Source organism: Mirounga leonina, unplaced genomic scaffold, assembly GCF_011800145.1.
Source record: "Mirounga leonina isolate KUSES-001 unplaced genomic scaffold, KU_Mleo_1.0 Mir_108, whole genome shotgun sequence".
Taxonomy (NCBI): domain Eukaryota; kingdom Metazoa; phylum Chordata; class Mammalia; order Carnivora; family Phocidae; genus Mirounga; species Mirounga leonina.
This window is the reverse complement of record NW_023270237.1, coordinates 1,846,680-1,869,260: the sequence shown is the minus strand read 5'-3', so window position 1 is coordinate 1,869,260 and position 22,581 is coordinate 1,846,680. Positions and strand designations below refer to the sequence as shown.

Below are 22,581 nucleotides of genomic sequence, written 5' to 3'. Positions count from 1 at the left end.
TAGACTAATTAATGTTTTATTTTTAACCTATTAAAAGTTTTCTAGGAGTGGGCAAGATGGTCGTAAATAAGGGTGATGGTTACGCCGTATTCCCACTTAATCATCATTATTTGTATAGCATAATACGACGTCTGCAGTTACTTTGGAAAACTGGCACTTAAAGAGATGGGTTTTAATCCATTGAAAGTGTTTCTTTTTTTCTTCTTGGATTAGGTGAGTGTTAGTGTCTCAATCCCATTGCGTGACACATCCTGGCCCTGTTCTCAAGATGCAAAGAGAAAAAGAAAAAGTTGCACCTTGTTTAAACAATTGAGCGCAGTATGGTTTATGAGATTATTAGGAGGAGGAGTAAAGAGAGCGGAGTGTCGCTCCCGCAAATTCTTTCTTAACTGGGTTAACCTGTGGCTGCTCCTGTTTCACCCCACTGGCTCCTGGAGGGGGAACTTTCTGTTCTCTTTGCGCTATCCTAGGCTTCCCGGTTAAGCTCACCGAGAAGATAAAACCGAAAGGGCTGCGTCTATGTTTGAAACAGACAGAGGGAGACAGGAGCACACGCAGTCGGCGGAAGATGGGGCCACGGTTCGGCCAGGGCTGGATGCGGGAGCCGGCGTGACCTTTCCACGTGTCCCCAGCACCTGCAAGGCTAGCGGGGCACTGGGTTTCCTTCTCCCGGGAGCCGGCGCGAGCCCGGAAGAGGCTGGGCGGCCGGGGGCTTAGGTCGGGGGGCCAGGAGGCCCTCCCTCGGAACTCGTGCGGTCGGTGCGCAGCTGGTGCGGAGGCTGGCCTGGCCTTCCTGCACCGGCGAGTCCCTGGACCGCGGGCCGGCGCCGGGAGGCGGGCCGCGGCGGCGGCGGCGGGCGGGTCCCGGAGCTCTCGGCCAGCTTTGTAGGGCGGCCTAGCGAGCGCGCCAGGCCCGGCTGGAGCGAGCCCCAGTGCAGTACTGCCCGAGCCCGGGCGGGGTCTCTGTTCTCTGGCAGAGGAGGTCCCTTGGCAGCGGGAAGCTCCCTCTCTTTCTCTCGCCGCCGCTCGGAGTCTGCGCCCTGCTGCCAGGCGCCCAGCTCCGCGCTCCTCTGTGCTCGCCCGGCGCCCACTCATTCGCAGCCCAGCCTTCGCCGCCGCTGCCGCCTCCCTGCTCCTCCTCCTCCTCCTCCTTTCCGCAGCCCGCCGCGGCCATGGCGGACAGCGCCAGCGAGAGCGACACGGACGGGGCGGGGGGCAACAGCAGCAGCTCGGCCGCCATGCAGTCGTCCTGCTCATCGACCTCGGGCGGCGGCGGCGGCAGCAGCGGCGGGGGAGGTGGCGGCGGTGGGAAGTCGGGGGGCATTGTCATCTCGCCGTTCCGCCTGGAGGAGCTTACCAACCGCCTGGCCTCGCTGCAGCAGGAGAACAAGGTGCTGAAGATCGAGCTAGAGACCTACAAACTCAAGTGCAAGGCGCTGCAGGAGGAGAACCGCGACCTGCGCAAAGCCAGCGTGACCATCGTGAGTGCCCCCCGGGGGTGCGCCGTGGCGCCGACCTCCGCCTGCCCCCGGGAGAGGCTGCACCTGGACCGGGCAGCCCCCGAACTCCCCGAGGCTCCGGGAACCCGTAGCAAACACACTCTCTGCCAAGAACTGCTGGCCCCCGGGGGGTGGGAGAGAGGGAGGTGTTCCTCCGGGGACACGCGAGTCTGGCCTCCCCTGAGGGTCAGGCTCCTCGCCGGGTGTGGGAGAAAGCTGCTGGACCATCACCCATGTTCCCTTTTAGCCTCTGGGGAGGAGGCCCCTCCCGGGCAGTGCTGGAGGCTGGTGGCGTGGCTTGGGGGGGGGGCGGGGTGGGACTTTTTTCAGTCCTAGCATGCCTAAGGGGTGCGTCCAGAATCTGGGGATCCCTAGGCTGTGGGAGAGGGAGGAGCTCGGAGTCAGTTCCAGGGGCCTGCCTTGGGGTACTGGGGGGGGTGCATAGCTGGGCTGGGCACTTCGCTGGCATCTGGACGGCGCTAGCTTGATCGCCCGGGGAGGGGGCGGGAGAGAGTGGCTGGGAATCCGGGAAGTGGAGTTTTCTGGCCAGGATTGAGAGGGAAGGGCGGGTACCGGAGCTGATGCTCCCACCTCCGTTGGAAATCCTTTCCTTGGTTGGGGTTGGGGTTGGGGTGCGGGGTGGCAGCATACAGCCGGGCGAATGCAGCATCTTATACTAGCCTGGACAGAGCGAAGGGTATGAAGCTTGGACAGGCTCAAACCGTGGTGAAGGGTATCGACTGACTCCTTTTCCCTTGCCGAACGAGGTGTACGTGTTTGCTTCATTGGTGGTGGAGTGCCTAGGGGTATTTTGCCTCAGAGTCTAGAGTCTTGACGAGAGAATAGGCTGTCTGTTCTGTTTCCACCTAGCCCCGCAGGCTCCCCCGAAGACAGTAAGATTAGGTGTTGTAGTCTCCTTCCTAGTGTAGCAGGCGATTAGAAAGGCCACTCGAGCCGTGATGAGGCGAAACATAACTGGCAAAAGTACACCGTGTGCTCTCACCTAATATCCCTGCCAGCTAGCCACATCATTAACATGCAGAATCCCCATACAGACAACTCTATTCAGATCAAAACAGTTTCCCAGCCAGGAGCAGAGAAGAAAATGTCAAGAAATCAAGGGGATAAATTACCATAGTTGCTGCACAATAGCTGATTAGACTGAACCTTCAGATGGAGAAAAAGGCATGAATTTGGGAATGGATCAAAGATGACAGTCTGGAAATGGGGGCAAGTTTAGGATATCCCGGTGCCAGAAAAAGTCTTCAGTGGAGGAGTGAGTGTATATGTGTGAGTGGGTGTGTATGTTCCCCAGTGATAGCTCATACATGGGACCTGGATGGCATTCTGAATTTGCTTAGGAAGCAGATTTCCACCAAAGATTCAGTGTAATTGGCAGCCTAAATAGAAATTGATTGTAGAAAGACACTTTGCATGCTCAAATCCAGCCCTGGTGAATGGAATTGGAGCAACATTCACGCCTTTCCAGACTGTCAAGTTCTTGAAGTGCCCTTTCGGTAAGAAGGGGGAGGAATTTGCAGAGGCAGGCACTTCCAAGCCTCCTCTGTAGCTTTCTTGGCCCAGAGAGATGTCTCTGCTGAGTGGGGGTTTGAGAAGAGGGGGAAGTTGGTGGAAGCAGTTTATTTAAGGTTTGAGTTAGTAAATGAGAGAGTTAGTCTCTTGGAGAATGTGAACCACGGAAAGTAGTAAAACTTTATGAAACAGAATCCCTAGCCTCTTGCATACAGTGAGCAATTCAGGCTGTTTTTGTTTGTTTGGGAGAGGATTAGGGGGTGGAGGTACTCTGAAAGGGTATCTGTTTGATACTTGACCATATTATAAGTAGGTCTGTAAATTGTACACAAACACGTTGGCTTTGCACGGACAGACATGTTCATTCCTGGTGTATAAGATCAGAGGCCTTCTGAACACTTGGTTTGAAGAGTGTATAAGGTGGTGGCTTTATTTCTTAGCACTTACCCTCAGCTAAAACTGACATCCAACCAAATATACATTGTGAAATGTTCTGTGACCTTACTGAGTAGAGTTTTAAAATTGTTTTAGATGACAGCCTACAAGTACCAAAAGCCGCTCAGTTCTTCTTTAATCTCTGATTCATATATTTAGGTAGACAAATAAAAAATGCCTGTGGTTTACCTGGTTCCCTAGGACTTGGCAGGTGTTACTAAAGCAAACGCAGAGAAGAGATTCCTTTAAGCTTTTGAGAGTTTGGTTAACTGATCTGGGACCCAGATTGTGTTGAAGTGGTTTTGACCTCTCCGGTGTGTAATTTGGGAGGAGAAATGTATGTGACTACATGAAATGGATTTGTGGGTGTAAGGGGTCCATTGAACAACACCGTGTTGTAATTTATGTCAAGGTTAAGCTGCACAACCCATGACAACTCTAACTTAAACATAGCCCTTGTTAGTAGCTGCCTAGAAAGTTTGTGATAAGTCTTGTATTCAATTAAATGAAGGCCTTGCTAGATTTTTCACTATTTTAGTTAATTTGAAGGGAAAATGGCACCATAATCCTATTACTTACCTTCCTGCCTTTTATTATTTCCTTTACATATAATATTAACTTTCATGTTCTTGAGCATTAAAGATGATTATGGATGTCTTTCCTTACCCCTGAACATGTTCAGAAAGATACATTGCTCATTAGCCACACCATGGAGGAGAGGTACCCTCTCAATCTCTCTTTTTAAGCAGTTTATTTTTCAGAGCAGTTTTATGTTTGCGGCAAAATTGAAGGAAAGGTGCAGAGATTTCTCATATACTCCCTGTCTTCCCTGCCCCCCCCCATTATCAACATTATCCTCCAGAGTGGTACATTTGTTACAACTGATGAGCCAACTTTGACACATCATAATCACCCACGTCCATAGTTTACATTAGGGTTCACTCTTGCTGTTTGTACATTCTGTGGATTTACCCTTATAGCATCATACAGAGTAGACCAAGTGCCTTAAAAATCTATGCTCTGCCTTTTTATCCCTCCCTAACCTGGCAACCACTTATCTCTTTTACTGTCTTCATGGTTATCCATTAACCTACCAAAGGGCTGGTTACTTCCAACTTTTGGCATTTTTGAATAGAGCTGCAACAAACATCTGTGTGCAGGGTTTTGTGTGGACAAAAGATTTCTGCTCCTTTGGGTAAACACCAAGGAGAGCAATTACTGGATTATATGGAAAGAGTATTTTTAATTTTGTTAAGAGACTGCCAGATTGTCTTTCCAAAGTGGCTGTACCGTTTTGCCTTCCTGCCAGCAATGAATGAGAGTTCCTGTTGCTCCACATCTTTTGTCAGCATTTGGTGTTGTCAGTCTTTTGGATTTTGGCCATTCTGATAGGTGTGTAGTGATACCTCAGTGTTGTGCCCTCTTTTTTTTTTTAAGATTATTTATTTTAGAGAGAGTGTGTAAGTGGGGGGAGGGGTGGAGAGGGAGAATATCCTTAAGCAAACTCCCCACTGAGTGTGGAGCCCGATGCAGGGCTTGATCCCAGGACCCTGAGATTGTGATCTGAGCTGAAATCAAAAGTTGGCCACTTAACTGACTGTGCTTCCCGCCCCCCCCCCCCACCTCCATGCCCTCTTTTAAAATCCAGTCCAAAGGCTAATAGAATTCTTAACCGTGGTCATTTCTGTCTATTTTGGTATATAAGTGCTTATTTGGATCAAACTATCCATTTAATAAAGGACTGGTTTCATGGGTCTGTGTTCTCAGCATATGTATGATAGAGGTAAGCATTATCTACAGGGAAGAATCCTCTGTATGAGGCCTTTCATCCATGTGTCCAAGTGCCTGGAGCATCTGGGAGTTACAAGCTTGGCCCTAGTGTGTTTTACTTGGGGCTTAGGGGTGGAATGGAATGTTTTGAGTGATTATCCAATTTCTCCCAGTAAATCAGCAACCAGGATGCTGATTATAGATCATAATTTCTTCTTTGGAGTGGAGAAAATAAAAAACAAATGCTCAATAACTCTGTTGAGCAGCTTTTAGATCTAGCCTAACGGCTAGATCTATCAGCTTGTGTTGTGGGTGAAAATTAATTGGAGATGATCTGATTCATTGTAGTGAGAGGTGTCTAGGGGTGGTGGTCTCTGAGCAGATGAGAAAATGCATTAGTGGGCAGTCACTGGATGGCTTCACAGCTGTAGACTGGTTAGTTGCTGGGCTTCTCAGAGTATAAGCAGAGCTTCACACCTGGCATGGCTAGTTCTCTAAGGTATGTGCTTTTCCTAGACCAGTTCAGACCTTCAGCATGTGTCTGGTTTGAAAATAAAGGCCTGAAATAAGTTACTAGTATTTAAGGATCTTTCTCTAACTATAAAATTAGTACTTTATTATAGACATTTAGGGAAATACATAAATAAAAAGGCATTTTGAGGTTATAGTAGAAAAACAGGTTGGTACTGCATGATTAGAAAACCTGGCGATTTTAAACATCACCATTGTAATGGTCTCATTAACCAATAAAAGCCACCATATAGTAAATGTTGTGGATTTGGGATTATTTACTCTGGAAGCCTAATACACTATTTTCCATTTTTAAGACTTCATTTTGGCAGACTCTGAAGCTGTCAGATTGACATTGCCCTTATAAAGAGGTGTGGTGTGTGTCATTTTTTTTTGTTGTTGTTAAATTTTTTTTCCCCTTAGATTCTTAATGGAAACACCCAACTTGAGACACAACTTGAGACAGAACTTTGAGAAATGTATGACCTCACGGTTAGGTCTAATTGTATACAAGTTCAGGCTTCTTATTATTTATTTTTTTTAAAGATTATTTATTTATTTGAGAGAGAGAGAATGAGAGAGAGCAAGCACATGAGAGGGGGGAGGGTCAGAGGGAGAAGCAGACTCCCTGCCAAGCAGGGAGCCCGATGCGGGACTCGATCCAGGGACTCCAGGATCATGACCTGAGCTGAAGGCAGTCGCTTAACCAGCTGAGCCACCCAGGCGCCCAGTTCAGGCTTCTTAAAAAGGCTATAATGTTAGATTTCTTCTGCAGTTAAAGTTCTTCATGTTCATAGGTCCCCTCTGTGTGTTTCATATAATGTATTTGATTAAAGAAACAAATCATTAGAGGAGATTATGTCAGTCTTTTGTGGTGTTCTCCTTATTTGTTTTGCTGGGGATGAGGAATAGTTCAGAGAATCACCAGTACCTGGTTTGTGGTGACTCTTGTTCAAGACCAGAGAGACTGGCCTACAGCAAAAACCTGAAATAGTCGTTGCTTATTTAAAAACTTTCAGTGGTGCCCCATCCATACCCTCTGGATCCAAGTCGACTTTCTTTCTTTCTTTTTTTTTTTTTTTTTAAAGATTTTATTTATTCATTTGAGACACAGAGAAAGCACTAGCAGGGGGAGTGGGAGAGGGAGAAGCAGGCTCCCCGCTGAGCCGAGAGCCCGATGTGGGGCTCGATCCCAGGACCCTGGGATCATGACCTGAGCCGAAGGCAGACGCTTAACCATCTGAGCCACCCAGGCGCCCCACCAGGTCGACTTTCTGGTTGTTTGCCAGGCTCTGCCTGGTCTGGCCTCTCGTGCTTCCAAGATGTACCCCTCATGTTCATACCCCTCGCATTCTTGAAGCTTTCACTTGGTTGAACTGCTAATTTCTGGAATTTTAATAGGTTTCTCTGACTCCTCTAGGATGTACTTCCTGTCCTTAGTCTTATTCCTTACTCCTCCCTTCCTTTCTACCTCGTAAATCCAAGTAGACTAGACTGCCTTTTCCACCCCCCACCCCGGTGTGCACTGGCATTCCCTCTTTGCCAGCCACACAGTGGATCATGTGCCCATTCATATGGTCCCACGGGACCCATCGGTCACTCCTTGCACATCCGCATCATATAGGCCTCCCCCAGCAGATGCGTACATTCCTTTCAGGGGCAGAATTTGCTTTGTTTACTCTGCTTCCCCAGTGCCTGGCATGTGGTACATACTCAAGAGTATGTTGGCTTGACTGTGGAGGCATTGGGTGGTGGAGTTTTTCGGGTTTGTTTTTGTGTTTAATGGGTGAAGGGGCCCATACTGTCTCCTGACCAAGCGCTAATAGGGCGGCTCTCCTGCATGTGCCCTGAACACCATTTCCGCCCTGGTTGGTTAAACAGATGACTAGATGGATGAATGGATACACTGTATACTTTGGGGGACTACTACAATCAACCTGAGTCCCAAGCTCTTGCCTTCTAACCATGAGTGATGTTGTAGGCTACCTTGTAGCATATATCTAGGTGTTCATGATACATTTCACCTCTGAAAGGGGACAAAGTGTCTTTAGGTTCACCTTTCCAAGGATTTTTGAGCCAGGTTTTTAGGGGACAAAGTGGCTCTGTTGGAAGTGTCAGATTTACCCCTTCAGTTTTGGTGATGGTGACAGATCACTCCAATGTTTCTTACAACTTTTGTTAATGTTAAAATGCCCCCCAGCTGCCCGTGGGAAGCAGCTTCGGGCTATCACGCATCTATATAGGTACCAGTCACCTGGAGCACTAGTTGGGGAGGTATCTGCAAACAGGATTGGGAGGCTTGCTGAATCCTTGTGGATGCCCACATGTGGCTTACAGAGTGGAACTTCAGGGGGTTGATAATAGTGTCACACACAGTGTGCTTGCATTCTTTTTTTCTTAAATCATTCCTTGCAGAGATAATTGCATTTACACCTAGAAATGCTAATCTGAGCTTTTTAAACCACAGCCAGGCTGAACAAGGAGGAACAGCCCTCTTCCTTTCTCTTTCCCATACTTCTTCCCTCAGTGGGTAGGAGTTTCTTTTTGTTTTCAATCACAGTGCAGCTTCTTTTAGGTAGATTGAATTGTCAAAGGTGGTGACGTAAATATTCACAGGTTCAGTGTGTTCTTGCTTAGTGGTGGTTAGTTGAAACTTTCCTGACAGGGACACTAATGCTCTGGAAAATGTTTCTAATTGTCAGGATCTCAGAGGGGTGTTCACTTGCAGACTCTTCCTTCTTCCCCACTACTGTCAAATTTTCTTTTATGGCTGTCAAGTTTACAGCTATGAATTTTATTCCAGTGCTCATTCCACTAAATTACAAATCTCACTTTGTGGAAGCGTTCTTTTTTAGGGAGAAGAATGCTCAAAGGGTAGTTAATAGATTTATGGTTATTTAGAAATAACTCACCCCCTTACTTACTGTTGGTCTCTAGATCTGATGTATGGGGTGCAGTTTAGTGATTAAAATTCTTTATAAAATTAAAAAATTTATTAGAGCACGAGTTGGAGGGAGGTGGGGAGCAAGGGAGAAACAGACTCCCTGCTGAGCAGGGAGCCCTATGCGGATGTGGGGCTGGATCCCAGGACCCCGATCCCAGGACCCCAGGATCATGACCTGAGCTGAAGGCAGACGCTTAACCTGCCGAGCTACCCAGGCACCCGGTTTTATAATACTTGTTTAATGATGGGAAATTTTCTGTGATTTCTTTCCCTCCTCAGTAAGGCGCAAAATGGCATGTGATGAATACAGCCTGAAATAGGCACCATTCCACCTACAAGTACTTATGAACGAACGGCCTACTGTGTGCCAGTACTCTGAAATATCCAGAAGGAATGTAAGGGCTTCTTTAGCAGCCAGCCAAGGATTGCACTTGACTTTCATCCAGCTTGGCCCTGGCTTGGTGCTGTAGGGAATTCAGAGCAGAGGGAATGGTCCTTCTTCCCTCTCCAGCACTTTCCAGTCCAGAGAGTTAGGAAGTGCAGAAATCACCCACATGCAGGTGGAAGCAAGAAAGGAAGTTCTGCAGACTCTTGTCTGGGTTCCAGGGAGGGCTGTGTTACCCTCTCTGTTTTGTTGAGTACCTTTAAGAGAAACGATGTGTCATATTCACTCACAGTTTAATTAGCCTGCAGTTTATTTTGTAAGGCAGAGAGATGGGGAGAGCTGTTGCTCAATTTGTCTGTGTCGAGGTGGCACGGGGAGGCTTTTTGTTTGTTTTTAATTTTCTTTTTTATGTGGTGATGATTGAAAAGAAATGTCATTGATGTTTTAATTTCATAATTTGCATCTGCCTGTAGATCGAAATTATCTAGGTGGTTTTGCCTCTATTCCTGTTACACCCAGAGGCCCACCCACGTTCCTTTCATGGAATACTGTTGGACGGATTGAATTTCCTAAGTCTTTAATCCAGAGCTATGCGAAAGTAAAGACTTCGTACATTAAAGTTAATTAGAGATACTAGTTTATGGGCAATTCCAAATTCCAGAGTTTTAAAAAAGCAGTGTTGATTGACGGGATAATCTTCCACGCATCTGTTCCAGATCAAACCAGCCTCCTGTGGGTGCCAGGTGTGTGTCCAGAGTGATCTGGTTAATACCCTCCAGGGCATCTCAGGGCACTTTGGATCAAATGAGGCCACTTGGTACTGAGGAGCAGAGCTCGGATGCTCAGCCAGACGTTGGTCATGATTCAAAAAAGTTTTCCATAGAAGGAAAGAGGAAAGTGAAAGAATGAAAACATGGAGTATGCACGAGCTAAAGGAAGTTCTTAGAAATCTAGTACCTGCACTAGATTAAACACGGCATGAGTTGCTCTCCTAAGCAGAGTCTTTTCTGTGCTATCGGCGTTTTTGAGGTTGTGTTAGAAAGGCTAAAATAGCCTTGAGAAAAATAATTTATTTGGTGTTTAATTATAGAAGGAGCTTCTCGACTTGTGACATTATTTGTATGTAAGTGGTGAGTTTTTTTTTTTTCCCTGTTATCCTAATATACCAACTCAAATAATAACTTTTATTCTGTTGAGTTATTTATTTATTTTTTTTGGTCTTCACTAGACAGGCCTTAATTTATCTAAACAAAGACATTTGCTGAGAGTCAAAACATTGTGTCTCTGCTTCATTTAGTAGCTCCTGATTATAGAAACACTAAAATTTGAGGTGGAAAAAAAAATTGGCTAGATGATTTTAACATCTTTGTTAACCAAAGAGCACAGTTTAAATATATATGCCATAAAGTAGAGGCTTGGACATCTTCAGGTACAAATCACTAACCACTAAGGTGCCATTTCTTTTGTAAAACATATTAATTATTTCATATCATTTTGAACCTTGAATGCGTGTAGCCTTTTTTTTTTTTTTTTAAAGATCTATTTATTTACATGAGAGAGAGCATGAGCAGGGGTGGGGGTGGAGAGGGAGAAGCAGGCTCCCCACTGAGCAGGGAGTCCGACGCTGGAGCTTGATCCCGGGACCCTGAGATCATGACCTAAACCAAAGTCAGATGTCCAACTGACTGAGCCACCCAGGTGCCCCTGTGGCCTTATTATTATTATTATTATTATTATTATTATTATTATTATTATTTAAAGATTTCATGTATTTATTTGACAGAGAGAGCAGGAACACAAGTAGGGGGAGTGGGAGAGGGAGAAGCAGGTTCCCCACTGAGCAGGGAGCCTGATGCGGGGCTCCATCCCAGGAACTTGGGATCATGACCTGAGCCGAAGACAGACGCTTAATGACTGAGGCGCCCTCCCAGGCGCCCCGACTTGTAGCCTTATTATTGAGAAATATCTTAGGTATCTGGTGAAGAGGGCCAGTGACTTTTTTTTGTGTGATTAAAAAAAAAAAATTATGGTAAAATATATAAAGTTACCAGTTTAACCATTTTTAAGTGCACGGTTCAGTGGCATTAAGTACATTCACACTATTTTGCAGCCATCGCCACCACCCATCTCCAGAACTTTATTATTATCCCAAACAGAAATGGTCTCTGCACGGTTACTAAACAGTGGCTCCGTTTTCCCTACCGCCAGCTCGTGATAACCTCTATTCTTGGTGACTTAAAAACTTTTTTTTTTTTTTAAAGGAAAAAATGTGCTCTGATCCACAAAAGCAGCTAGCTGGGTTTTTGTGGTCCTAATGTTGAAGTTATGAATTTGGTCCTAAAAACATATTTTTAAAAATATTTATTTATTTTAGATAGAGAGCCTGAGTGAGGATGGGTTACAGAGGGAGAGAGAGAATCCTGAAGCAGACTCCCCACTGAGCACAGAGGGGCCAGAGGTGGGGCTCTATCCACCCCCCCCCCCCCCCCCCCCCGGGGGTATGCCTTGAGCCCCCGAAACCAAGGGCCACTCAACCTACTGGGCCTAAAAACATTTAATTATTTTTTATTTTTAAAGATTTTATTTATTTGTCGGAGAGAGAGAGCACAAGCAGGGGTAGCTGCAGGCAGAGGGAGAAGCAGAAGCAGGCTCCCCGCTGAGCAGGGAGCCTGATGTGGGGCTTGATCCCAGGACTCCAGGATCATGACCTGAGCTGAAGGCAGATGCTTGACTGACTGAGCCACCCAGGCAACCTAAAAACATTTTAATTAAAGTGCTATTGATATCTTGCTCCATCTTCGGTTTTTATTGCCTGTTGGCTGTCCCACATCTGGTTCTTTTCTGTCCTTCAACAAATGTGGACAGTCCCCAGACCTGGGCTCAGTGCTTTGGTCCTATTTTGCATTTAGGGTAAGCACCCAAAGGTGGAGAACCTTGGGAGGGAATAACTCACTGTGAAGGCTTGTCCTCTAGGAAAGGAAAGGACTTTGCCCTGACACCTAACACTGTGATCACAGGGCTATAGATGAAAAAAAAATGCCATGTATTGATAATTGTTGAAGGTAGGTGATGGGTATATCTGACTATTCATTGTACTCTCAAAACAAATAGGAAGTCTATTATACTACCTATTTTAAATCTTTCTTTTAAGATTTTATTTATTTGAGAGAGAGAGAGATCGTGAGCAGGGGGAGTGGGAGAGGGAGAAGCAGACTCCCTGCTGAGCAGGGAGCCCGATGCGGGGCTGGATCCCAGGACCTCAGGATCATGACCTGAGCCAAAGGCAGATGCTTAACTGACTGGGCCACCCAGGCACCCCCCCCTTTTTTTTTAAATGAAATGGGTTGTAAGCATTTAATATCCTTGATAGCATTTGAAATAAACCATAATTTAAGAAAGTTTGAAGAAAACAAAAGGTTGAAGAAATGAATAACAATTCTTATTGACCAGCATTGCTCTGTTTCCAAATCCTGTTGTGTTGCTGTGGTAACTGCTCATGTTCATGCAGTGCTTACTGTGGGCTAGGCACTGTTGGGAAGGGTTTGCTTATAGCATCTTCTTGAACCCTCGGTGCTCTCCTGTGGGATCAGGACTGCCGACATGCACAGCTCGCATGAGCACCCTCAGGCTCAGAGAGGTTCTGTAACTTGCCAGCCCATCCAGGTCGGCCAGGTGGGGCCGGGATTTGAACTCAAGCCTGTCCTCAGAGCTTATGTGCCAGGCCACACAGCCCGTGGGAGGGTGGGCTATAAATCAGTTTATGATAAGTTTTATCTTTATTTTGTCGTGGGCGTTTTCCTCCTAGTTGTTTCTTCAGTGAGACTGGTCAGGGCTACCCCATTACCACAGCACATTCCCAGGATGCCAGGCCCAAGGGAGTGTTTCCAGGGTAGCGACTCCCTGCCTTGGAAAAGAAGCCGTGATGGAAGGGTACCTCCCATGCGGGGGCGGAGGGGGGCAGTCCCTGCTCCCCTTTCTGACTCGGTCCCCCTCCAGTAGTGTGTCCACCCCTGTGCCCTGTCCAGAGCACCCCAGTAGGTTGCCCCTCTGCTTCCAGCACAGCCATTTTGGATTCTCCCTTCTCCCTCCCTTCGCCCCTGTCCCAATCTGGAATCAATCTCTTTGTACTTATTTTATAACCTCTACTTAAAAATAGCCTGACTAGCACAGTCATAGTGGATTTTTTTTTTTAGATGTATTGATCACCTGCTGTATACGAGGCAGTGTTCCGTATATAACAACTGGGATGAGACAGCATAGGGGAAGTTGGTGAAGGGCCCCTGACTCAATCTAGAAGTGGGGACCATAGTCAAGGAGGGCTTTCTCTCTCTCTCTGGAGGTGAATTTTAAGCAAAAATCTGAAGGATAAATGGAAGTTAATCTAGAGGAAGATGGGGGCAGGGGTGGTGTCAGGAGGGACACTCCCCCCTGACTCTGGAACCTGAATGTGGGGAAAGAAGGCCAACTGGGGAGGAGAGCAGGACCCTGCTGGGCAAGTCCTGGGTTCTATCCAGGGGCTAACTGCAGAAGGGGGAGGAAGGGAGGGGGCAGGAGAACATTAGGAGCATTTCTGTGTTTTCATAATCTGCTCTGGCTGCTCAGTGCAGCCATTTGTATTTTCCTCCTCTTTGAAGGCAGGTACTTTGTCATTCGTCACCTATGGGATGATCTGTCTTATTCTATGATGACCATAGCTGCATGGTACAGTCTTACTGTGTGCCTGGTACAGTTCCAAGTGCTTTCGTTAGGGACTCATAGCAACCCTCTGCCTTCCCCATGTCCTGGATGAAGCAGTGAGGTGCAGGACTGTCAGCAACCTCTTCGAAGGTCACAGTAAGTGGTAGAATAGGGATTTGAACACAGGCAGCCTGAGGGTACCTCGCATGGTGACTGGTGCATAAAAGCTCTGCCATTTGATGGATCATTTGCGTCTCTCCCCAGCCTTGACGCTGTAGTAGATGCTCAGTAAGCTTTGTGGAATTTGTTTTGTGGGGTGCCCAGGTTTACTTTTTATAAACTAACGGGACTATGATGTGCTTACAGTGAAGGGCACAAGATTTGAATGCACAGACTTATGCCAAATGAACTTACAAATGAATTCACCAGTGTAATCATCACCCTGCTCAAGATACATGCTATCCTCCGCCAAGCTGCCCTGTACTCTGTTCCAGTCACCACGCCCCAAAAGGTCACCTGGTCCTGACTTCTGTCACTACAGATTTGCTTTGCTTATTTTTAAGCTTCATGTGAATGGTTTTACACAGAACGTATTTACTGTGTGCTGGATTCTTTGATTTGCTGTCCTAGTTCATACATTTACTAACAGGAAACTATGTTAATGCACGGAGAGGTGGGTTTGTTTTACTGTGGTGCAGTCTTCCACTGTTTGCATATCTGTGGAATTGTTCTGGTGCGTGCCCTCGGGGTCGCCCACTGTGTGAAGGGAGTGTGGCACGCCAGAGGATACTGGGCCCTGCGGGACGTGGGTTCCAGTTAGTGGAGGTTCTAGCTGCTTTGCCAGGTGAGTTATATTGCATTCAGAGCCTTTGAGCCTTGGGGGAACTTACCTGTTAAAACTACGGTCTTTAGGGTTAATAGCAGTGTTGCTTGCATCCCACTGTTGTCGTTAAGGATAAAATGAGACAACACACATTAAAGTGTTTTGGTAATTTGTGAATTATTATTCCTGTGGAAAATGGCACCCCCCATACTTTCTATTGTTTTCCAAAATGTATTTCAAAATCAAAACTGTTCTTGATAATTCTGTAAGGTGACGGTACCAAAATAATGTCTGGAAGGCTGATGGGAGGAAGTCGAGGCAGCAAGCCCCGAGCTCTGGAGACCCGAGCCTGGGGAGCTCTGCGTCCTGATTTCTTGGGGCCTGCGGTTCTCTGGCACTTGGGGATGCCTGGGAACTTGGCCGATTCCCTGGGGTTTGGTGAGTCAGGATTAAGCCCGCCTGTGTGGTGTGTCAGAGTAACAGGAGGACAGGAGGCAAACATGTATTTCTAAAAGATCCATGTTTTTCTTGTAGGCTGGTTCTAGGGCTCTTGGCATTATTTCTCGGAAAAAAAAAAAGCCAACGTGCGTTTTCCCAGTTTTCTGTCTTTAGCACGTAGGCAGGAGCTCATCAGCCTGCTTCTCTGTCCTGCGACTTTTGACCCTGTTTCAAGGAGTATGGATTCCAGAGGGTGGGCTTTGATGGCTCAGACAAGAGTGCACTCCTGTCTAAGGAACAGAAGCCAAAACATGACTGTCTTTGAAACCGACTGACTTTGCAGGTTTGCAGGACCCACACAGTGGAAGGACAGCCCCAGCTTTTGAGCCAGGGTCAGGGCTGTGGGAGGCCGGTAGTTTTCTGTTGGCAGGGGACTCCTCAAGTGACCTGTTTTCTTTCTGTGGCCTCTGGGTCTCTCTCTAGCAATAGGAATGGTCACCTCGGGACTTCTTGAAGGTTGAAGGAACACGCTTCTCACCAGAGCACAGTTATGGTTTTATTGTCCTGGTGTGAAGGCTTTTGGGATGATGGAAGGGGGCAAGGAGGACAGTTAGTATAATTCAGGGACTCAGCTGGCACTGTAAATAAGTTAAAGTAAGGCTTCTTGAACCCAGGAAAGCCCTTCACTCTGTCGCTGAGGAGATGTGGCTGTAAGCCAAGACTATTGGAGTCTTTTGGTCTCTCTTCAGTCTGCCTCCCAAACTACTTTGAATGCCTTCCCCTTCTTTTTCAGGTAAGGGAGATTAGCACTAATGACTATAATCCCCTTATTTGGTTGGTTCTTACTTGGCCCAGAGCCTTGCAGCTCTGGGTCATTGGAATCTCTGTTGGGCGATGTGAAAAGGCACTTGGAATTCACTTGTTAGCCCACAAATGAAAACCATGAGGGTTTGCTGCTTTTCATAAGTACAGTGTATTCTTTCTCTAGTTCTCACATTCCTGTGGGTTCCACTGCTCACCTTTTTTGTTTTTATGCTCTTAATTTTATGTGTTGCAGATTAGCATTCTCCATTAGGCCATCTGTGTGAATTATCCCTCCTTTTAGTTTTATTCATTAGCTCCTTTCTGTTTTTCCACCCCAGGATTCTTTGAGTGAACTTGGTGTAATGGAGAGAAATTTGGAAACCAGATAGGGTTGCCAGATTTAGCAAATAAAAACAGGATGAGGAGCCATATTTAAAGTTCAGATAAACAACGAGTAATTTTTTAGTGTATGTATGTTCCAAATGTTGCATGGAACATACATATACTAAGAAATGATCTGAAATGCAAATTTAACAGGGCATCCTGTATTTTATCTGGCAATCTTAAAGCCCATAGGACTTAAAAAAAAAAAAAAAATCTCAGTTCTGCTTCTTCCTAGTCTGTAATCATATGGCAGTTTACCTGACCCCTAAGACACCATGTCTTCTCTAAAAATCGGTCGTAGTATCTTAGCTCTCAGGTGTGAGGGATGAATGATGTGACTTATGAAAGCCCTCAGGACACAGTCAGCCCACAGTCTTCTTTTCCCTCTTTGTTCAGTGATTATGGATTTGCCCATCTTCTTTTTCTCTCTCTCATGAAGCCACCCCAGTGTCCTTTCCTTAGTGTGGCTCTTTTGGGTTTTCAGGACGTCAGCTCCTCTTCTTCCTCAAGCTGCTGTCAGTTTGCTTTCACTTTTTCTGCCCTTCTACCACCAACTTCCTTATTTCTTCCTCTCTGGAAGCTATCTTTGACTGTATGCCTCAGGTGTCCCCTTTTATTTGGCCACATGTGACCAGCCCCCTTGTTTCATTTCTCCTTTCCTTCTGAGCCTGAAATGGCACAGAGGGAACGGGGCCTCTTGGCCTCTTGCTGTTTTTGGGGCCAGGCGACAATCACATACTATTTTGGGGCCTCTGTTTTCTTCGTTCACTGGGAAGACTTGTTTAGAGATCAGGGATGGCAGACTGGCAGCTTGCATTTGGCCCATAGCCAGTGGTTTAGCTTCAGAGTTTTGAGACTTCTGAAAGAGAATATTGTAGGAAAGGCACGGATGCTCTGATTGGTCTTGGGTTGGGCATCATACCTCTCGTTTCTCACGCCTGCAGCTGCACGTGCTTATTTTCTTCCTGTTCGATGGCAGTTGAATTTTAGACCCCTGGAGCTATGCTCTCATAATGACTAATGATGCCAGTGTGTACTGTTTGAGTTAGCTCTTGAAACAAACCACAGGGTACAATTATCGCAACTTTCCAGACTGCGAGAACCTAGGTACAGGGGAGGTTAACTTGCCAGGGTCGTTTGGCTGGTAGGTGGTAGGGCCAGCATTTGGCAGCCTGCCCCTGGACACCCTGTCCGTAACCACTGTGTTGTCTCCATGCAGCTGGAAGGTTCTATGAAATTCCTTGTAGGAGCTGGAAATATAGCACAATTTTGTTTATTTAAATTCATAATGTAAGTCCTTGCCTTATGGTCTGGGAAATTGCTGTAATTCATGGGTGGTGAATCCACAGAATCAGTTTCCCTCAAAAGCATCCTTCTTCTGTCCCTTAAAGATGTTTCCAGGAGTTTTCTCTTCCTATGGCCTTCTTCTAACATTTATTTTTATTTTTAAAGATTTATTTATTCATTTTAGAGATAGAGAGCCTAAACTGGGGGGAGGGGCAGTTAGGGAGGGGGGAGAGAATCTCAAGCGACTCCCTGCTGAGCAGGGAGCCTGACGTGGGGCTCAATCTCACCACCCTGAGATCACGACCTGAGCTGAAACCAAAAGTCGGACCCTCAACCGACTGAGCCACCCAGGTACCCTCTTCTTCTAACTTGTAAAAGATTATGAGGTATCCTTGGTGTTTATTTAACTCAGGAGTTTTTGGATACCTACCAAGTGCCAGCTCTACACTTGGGATGTCCTTTTAGGAGCAGGGCAGCCTCTGATGAATAACTGAGTGCCCCCTGCCCTGGGCTACGGGCATCGAAAGCCCAAGCAGACCTTGGGTCTGCCGTGAAGAAGCTCAGAGGCTGGCCAGAGGGACAGGTGGGAAAGCAGTGACCATGCCACGGTTGAAGGAAGATGGTGAATTGCCCACTCAGGGCTCACACAGGCAAAAGGAAACTGCAGAATGAGAGGATTTAATCCAGGGACTGGCTGCCCTGGTGGGAGAGTTGCTGAGAAGCTGACTCCTTGGGGAAATGCAGTGAGACTGCAGTTTGGAACAGGGGAGGAGGAGGTGTTATCAGAGCCCAGGGGCTGCCCGGGGTGGAGAAGAAAGGGAAAAGACACCCGGTTTCTCCCTTCTCCCGGCCTCCAGTCTCCTGCCAGTGCCTCTTACCGGCTAAGTCCAGTGGAAGTGAGCTGGCTTCAGGGACCGGGGAGTTGCAGCCCTCAGAGGTCATCCCTGCCTTGCAGAGCAGGAGAAGGGCAGTGCAGGATCTTGGGCCAGACAGACCTGGGGCTGGCTCAGGGACAGATGAAAATGGAATGGCTGTGTTTGGCCTGGGCAGCGTTGGACACTTTACAGAGGACACAGTGTTGGCGGACTTGGAGGTTTTCTTTCCCCAGGAGGATGTGCGGGAAGGGCATTCCAGGGAGGAGGGTCTGCACGGACAGAGGCACGGCAGCTCGGAACCACAGGCTGCACCTGTGCGAGCGCCTGCAGCCCCGAACGGCTGAATCGATCCGCGAGGTCTTTCTTCCGCCTCAGGAGCCCCTTGCGGGAGAAGGCTTGTGTGTCTACGTTGTCATGTATGGCTGACATGAATTCTCTCCCAGGGGCGAGCCAGGTGGGGAGCCCGCCCCCTGAATAGCCCCAAGTCCAGCCGCTTCCCACCGACGCCGCGCAGCGCAGGGGGAGAGGAGTTCGTGGCCGCTGCCACGGCCTTTGGGTGCCCGCGCCCCGTCAGGGGCGCCAGGGCTCTGGCCCGCGTGCTGCCACCTCGGGAGGCCACCCGGCAGCTCCAGCTGCTGGCTTAGTGGCCTCGTCTCCTCGAGCAGTGTCTGGCACTTGAGCATGTGTTAGAATACACTTCTCACATTCTCCTCCTGTGAAATTGGTTTTTATGATGTTAGAGGATTTTGTTTAAACTTTTCATTATGGAAAATTTTAAGCATACACAAAAGGAAAGTGAATTTATAAACCACCCAGCTTGACCAGTTATCAACACACGGTCAGTCTCGAAGTTGTTTCACCTATAAATAGTTCAGTTTGCCTCACTGATAAGGATTTATCACCACATACCTTTACATACCACATTTAAGAAAAAAAAGTAATATTTCCTCTAGTAAATTTGTGTTTGAAAGGTAAACAGGAGAGACTTTTCTGGAATCAAATGTGTTATCCTTGCTTCTCTGCTTTAAGCCTTTACCCCTGTGCCTGAGGTTGCTGGCCCCAGATCTGAGTCTCTTCCTGCTTAGTGTGCTGGCAGCTGGTATGGGGGACCTTTTACCTGCTGCTCGGCTTCTCGGTACTAGTTACCCAAGCATCCTAGTCCTGCTGGTTCTGCCCTCAGGAAGGTATGCAGTCTGGCTTCCCAGCCCTCATGCTGTACAATGCTATGGCTCCCAGGTCACTGTCTCTTGCCCATGGGGCAAGAGTCTTGGCTTCTTCAGCTCTACTGCAAAGAAACCTGAAGTGAGGCATCCTTTGCAGTCTTCCCTGGGAGCTTTAGCTGTGAAACGTCTGAGCATTGTGGAGGAATCACACCTTACGAAGATGGGCTGGCATCTAGAGCTTCTAGAAAGTCTGGCATGGTGTATGTGAAGCCATGCAGGGCTGGAGAGCACCAGACAGGAAGCTGTGGGCAGTGTGTGCAGACGGATGTCTTCTGGACAGGAGAAAAATGAGCATCTCTGCCCAGAATCTGCAGCTCTGAAATCTGTAGCTTATGCAGCAGATAGATTCAGAATGGTTTCAACTTGGTTATTTCATGTGAGTCTCACAGGAAGTCTGTGGGGTGGGTAGTGGGAGTCTCAACTGAAAAACAAAGGATCAGGTGAAATGTGTTGAAATTATTGGCCATGGAACAGTGCTGATAAATGGGACAGATGGGATTTCAAGGTAGATGGCCAGTGTTCCTTCCACTCTGTCAGCTCCTTGGCTGAAGTGGGTAGGAGGTGGTGAGATTCCTTTTACCAGAAGTTCTCCAAATCCTTGCTTGACCTCAGCAAGAAGGACCAGTCCATGTGGTAATGAAGCCTCAGTGAGGGCTGGTGTTGGGTGGCCAAGCCCTGACCCTAGGAAAAGAAATGCACACAGAGTCCTAGCTGTTGAAGTGACCTCCATGGGATGGCCTAGACAATGTTACTTTGCTCTCCTTTGCCTAAGTCAACTAGTGTTTAAAGTGGGCTGCTGACTAGGGGTTTGGGATTTGGCTTATTTTCAGAGCAGTTCCTCTTTGTTGGGATTAATTTGGCTTCTATAGCTAATAGCTGGTCACCTTTCAGTCTGTGGGTCCCAGGCGTTCCTGTCCATCCAATGCACCTGGAGAACTTCAAAAGTCATGTACCTGGGGTCTCGTCCTTCACTGTCTGAGGATGGGAGCCCCCGGCATTAGTATTTTTAAAAATTCCCGGGTAATTCCAAAATTACCAGCAACAAAGTTTGGGAACCACTAGTCTATATATTTGTGAATACATATTAATTTCACCTGTGGCTTGAAAAAGATGCTGCCATTAAAAATGGTTTTTTTTTCCCCCCACTAGTTATTTCTCTACAGCTTTCTTGAGCTGTCATTGACATGTAGCCCTATATAAGTTTTAGGTGTACGTGTTGATTTGATAATCTTATATATTGTGAAATGATTACCACTATGGCATTAGCTAACACCTGCATCAAGTCACATAATTACCTAAAAAAATCTGATTTTTTAATTGGCATTTTTTGAATAGAAAGGCATCTCATGATATGCGCTCCCCTTCCCTATTACACAAAAGGTGGTGTAGATGATTCCTTGTGTGCCTTTTTTCTGTTTCACTTACTTATATGTTGGAGATTTTTCTGTAACAGTACATTCATTACTTCCTCATTCTTACAGTTGCATGGTAATCATTGTATGGCTGTCTCTTCCCATTGGGCATCCAGTTTGCTTTCAGTTTTTGGTCTCACATTGTTACAGTAACCTTGCACATGGATCATTTTGCATGGGGGTGAATATATCTAAGAGGACACATTGCCTTTGCTAATGCTTATCTAGTGCATACTATGTACGGGCCACTCTCTTAAATCTTTTCCTTATATTGGCTGAATCCTCACATCAGGCCTGTGAGGTAGCCAGTATTATCTCCATTTTACAGATGAGGAAATTGGGACTCACCAAGGATTGGTGACTTGCCCAAAGTCCCACCCCAGAGAGGGGCAGTACCAGAATTTACACCTGGATGAGTTGACTCCAGAGACATTTCTTCACTTTTGAAATACTGCATTTCTGGGTAAATTCCCAAGAGTAATATTGCTGGGTCGGATGGACTATGTATGTGTAACTTGAATAGACATTGCCCAGTTGCCCTAAATGGGGCTGGCACTAATTTACATTTCCATTAGCAAGATAGGAGGGATAGTATGGTGGCCCAGTACCACGCTTTTATCCAGTTTGGATGTTGCCAATCTGGTAGACAAGAAATGGCATCTTGGTGTGATCTGCAGTTCTCTCAAGGGAATGGGCAAGCCTTTTCTCCCTTGTTTGTAAGAGCATTTGTGTTTCCTTTTCAGCAAATGCCCATTTCATAGTCTTTCTTGATTGTCTGTTGGGATGTTGGTCCTTCTCTTAGCCATTTTCTCAGCACTCAGTATATTTTAGAGACTTGCCCTTTTTTCTAATTTTGAGTTGGAAAAAAATTTCCCACTTTCCCTTATTTTTTTGACTTGGCTTTTGGTGTTTTTGTTTGTTTGTTTTTAAGCCACAGTGAAGTTTCTTCATGCATTCTCATGTCATTTATAACCTCAGGAAATATTATGATGTTAGGTAAAACTTTACTGTGTATTTACTCCTTTGGGAAAAAATGTAGGATGACTACTATTATGTTTTTGTTTATAAATGATATATGGTGCATTTAAGAGAGATTCAGAAGAAATCATAGAAGCAATGATGTTAGATATTCTTTTAAATTGCATTAAATGACTTCAATTCATGGCTTAATATTAGAGGCACATCTGGTGTCTTTTAAAGTCTCATCTTTCTCTATACTATCACTTTATATTTCATGTATAATCCTGAATTAGGATAAATCTTCCATGATGAATTGATCAATTACTGAATTATTTGCATCTTGGATACTATTAGTGTAACATTTTCCTCTCTCCAGAACCTTCTTAAATGGACTTAAGGTTAATTGGCATTATTTCTCTCTCCTGGGCAGTTTCAGACTCTTTTATCTGGCGGTTTTATTTTACTCTGCAGTATTTTCCATTTCCCCTGTTTAAAGATAGGTTGAAAGCTCTGGACCGTAAATTAAATTTAACTTTCTTCCATATTGACCACTTAGTCATTTTCTTTCATCTCTGAGGTATTTCTGAGGCCATTATTTGTCAGGCACTGTGGTAGGATCTAG

General features: G+C 46.4%; 1 protein-coding gene across 1 annotated transcript in view; it reads left to right on the top strand.

Annotated features, from left to right (window-relative positions):
- Positions 1 to 1,169: 1,169 nt before the first annotated feature.
- LOC118019498 (coiled-coil domain-containing protein 6-like) overlaps positions 1,170 to 22,581 on the top strand; it is a 105,965-nt gene continuing 84,553 nt past the window's right edge. The window contains exon 1 of the mRNA XM_035018737.1: positions 1,170 to 1,481. Coding sequence (XP_034874628.1) covers positions 1,173 to 1,481 — 309 coding nt within the window. The 5' untranslated portion in view covers positions 1,170 to 1,172. The remainder of the gene's footprint in view (positions 1,482 to 22,581) is intronic.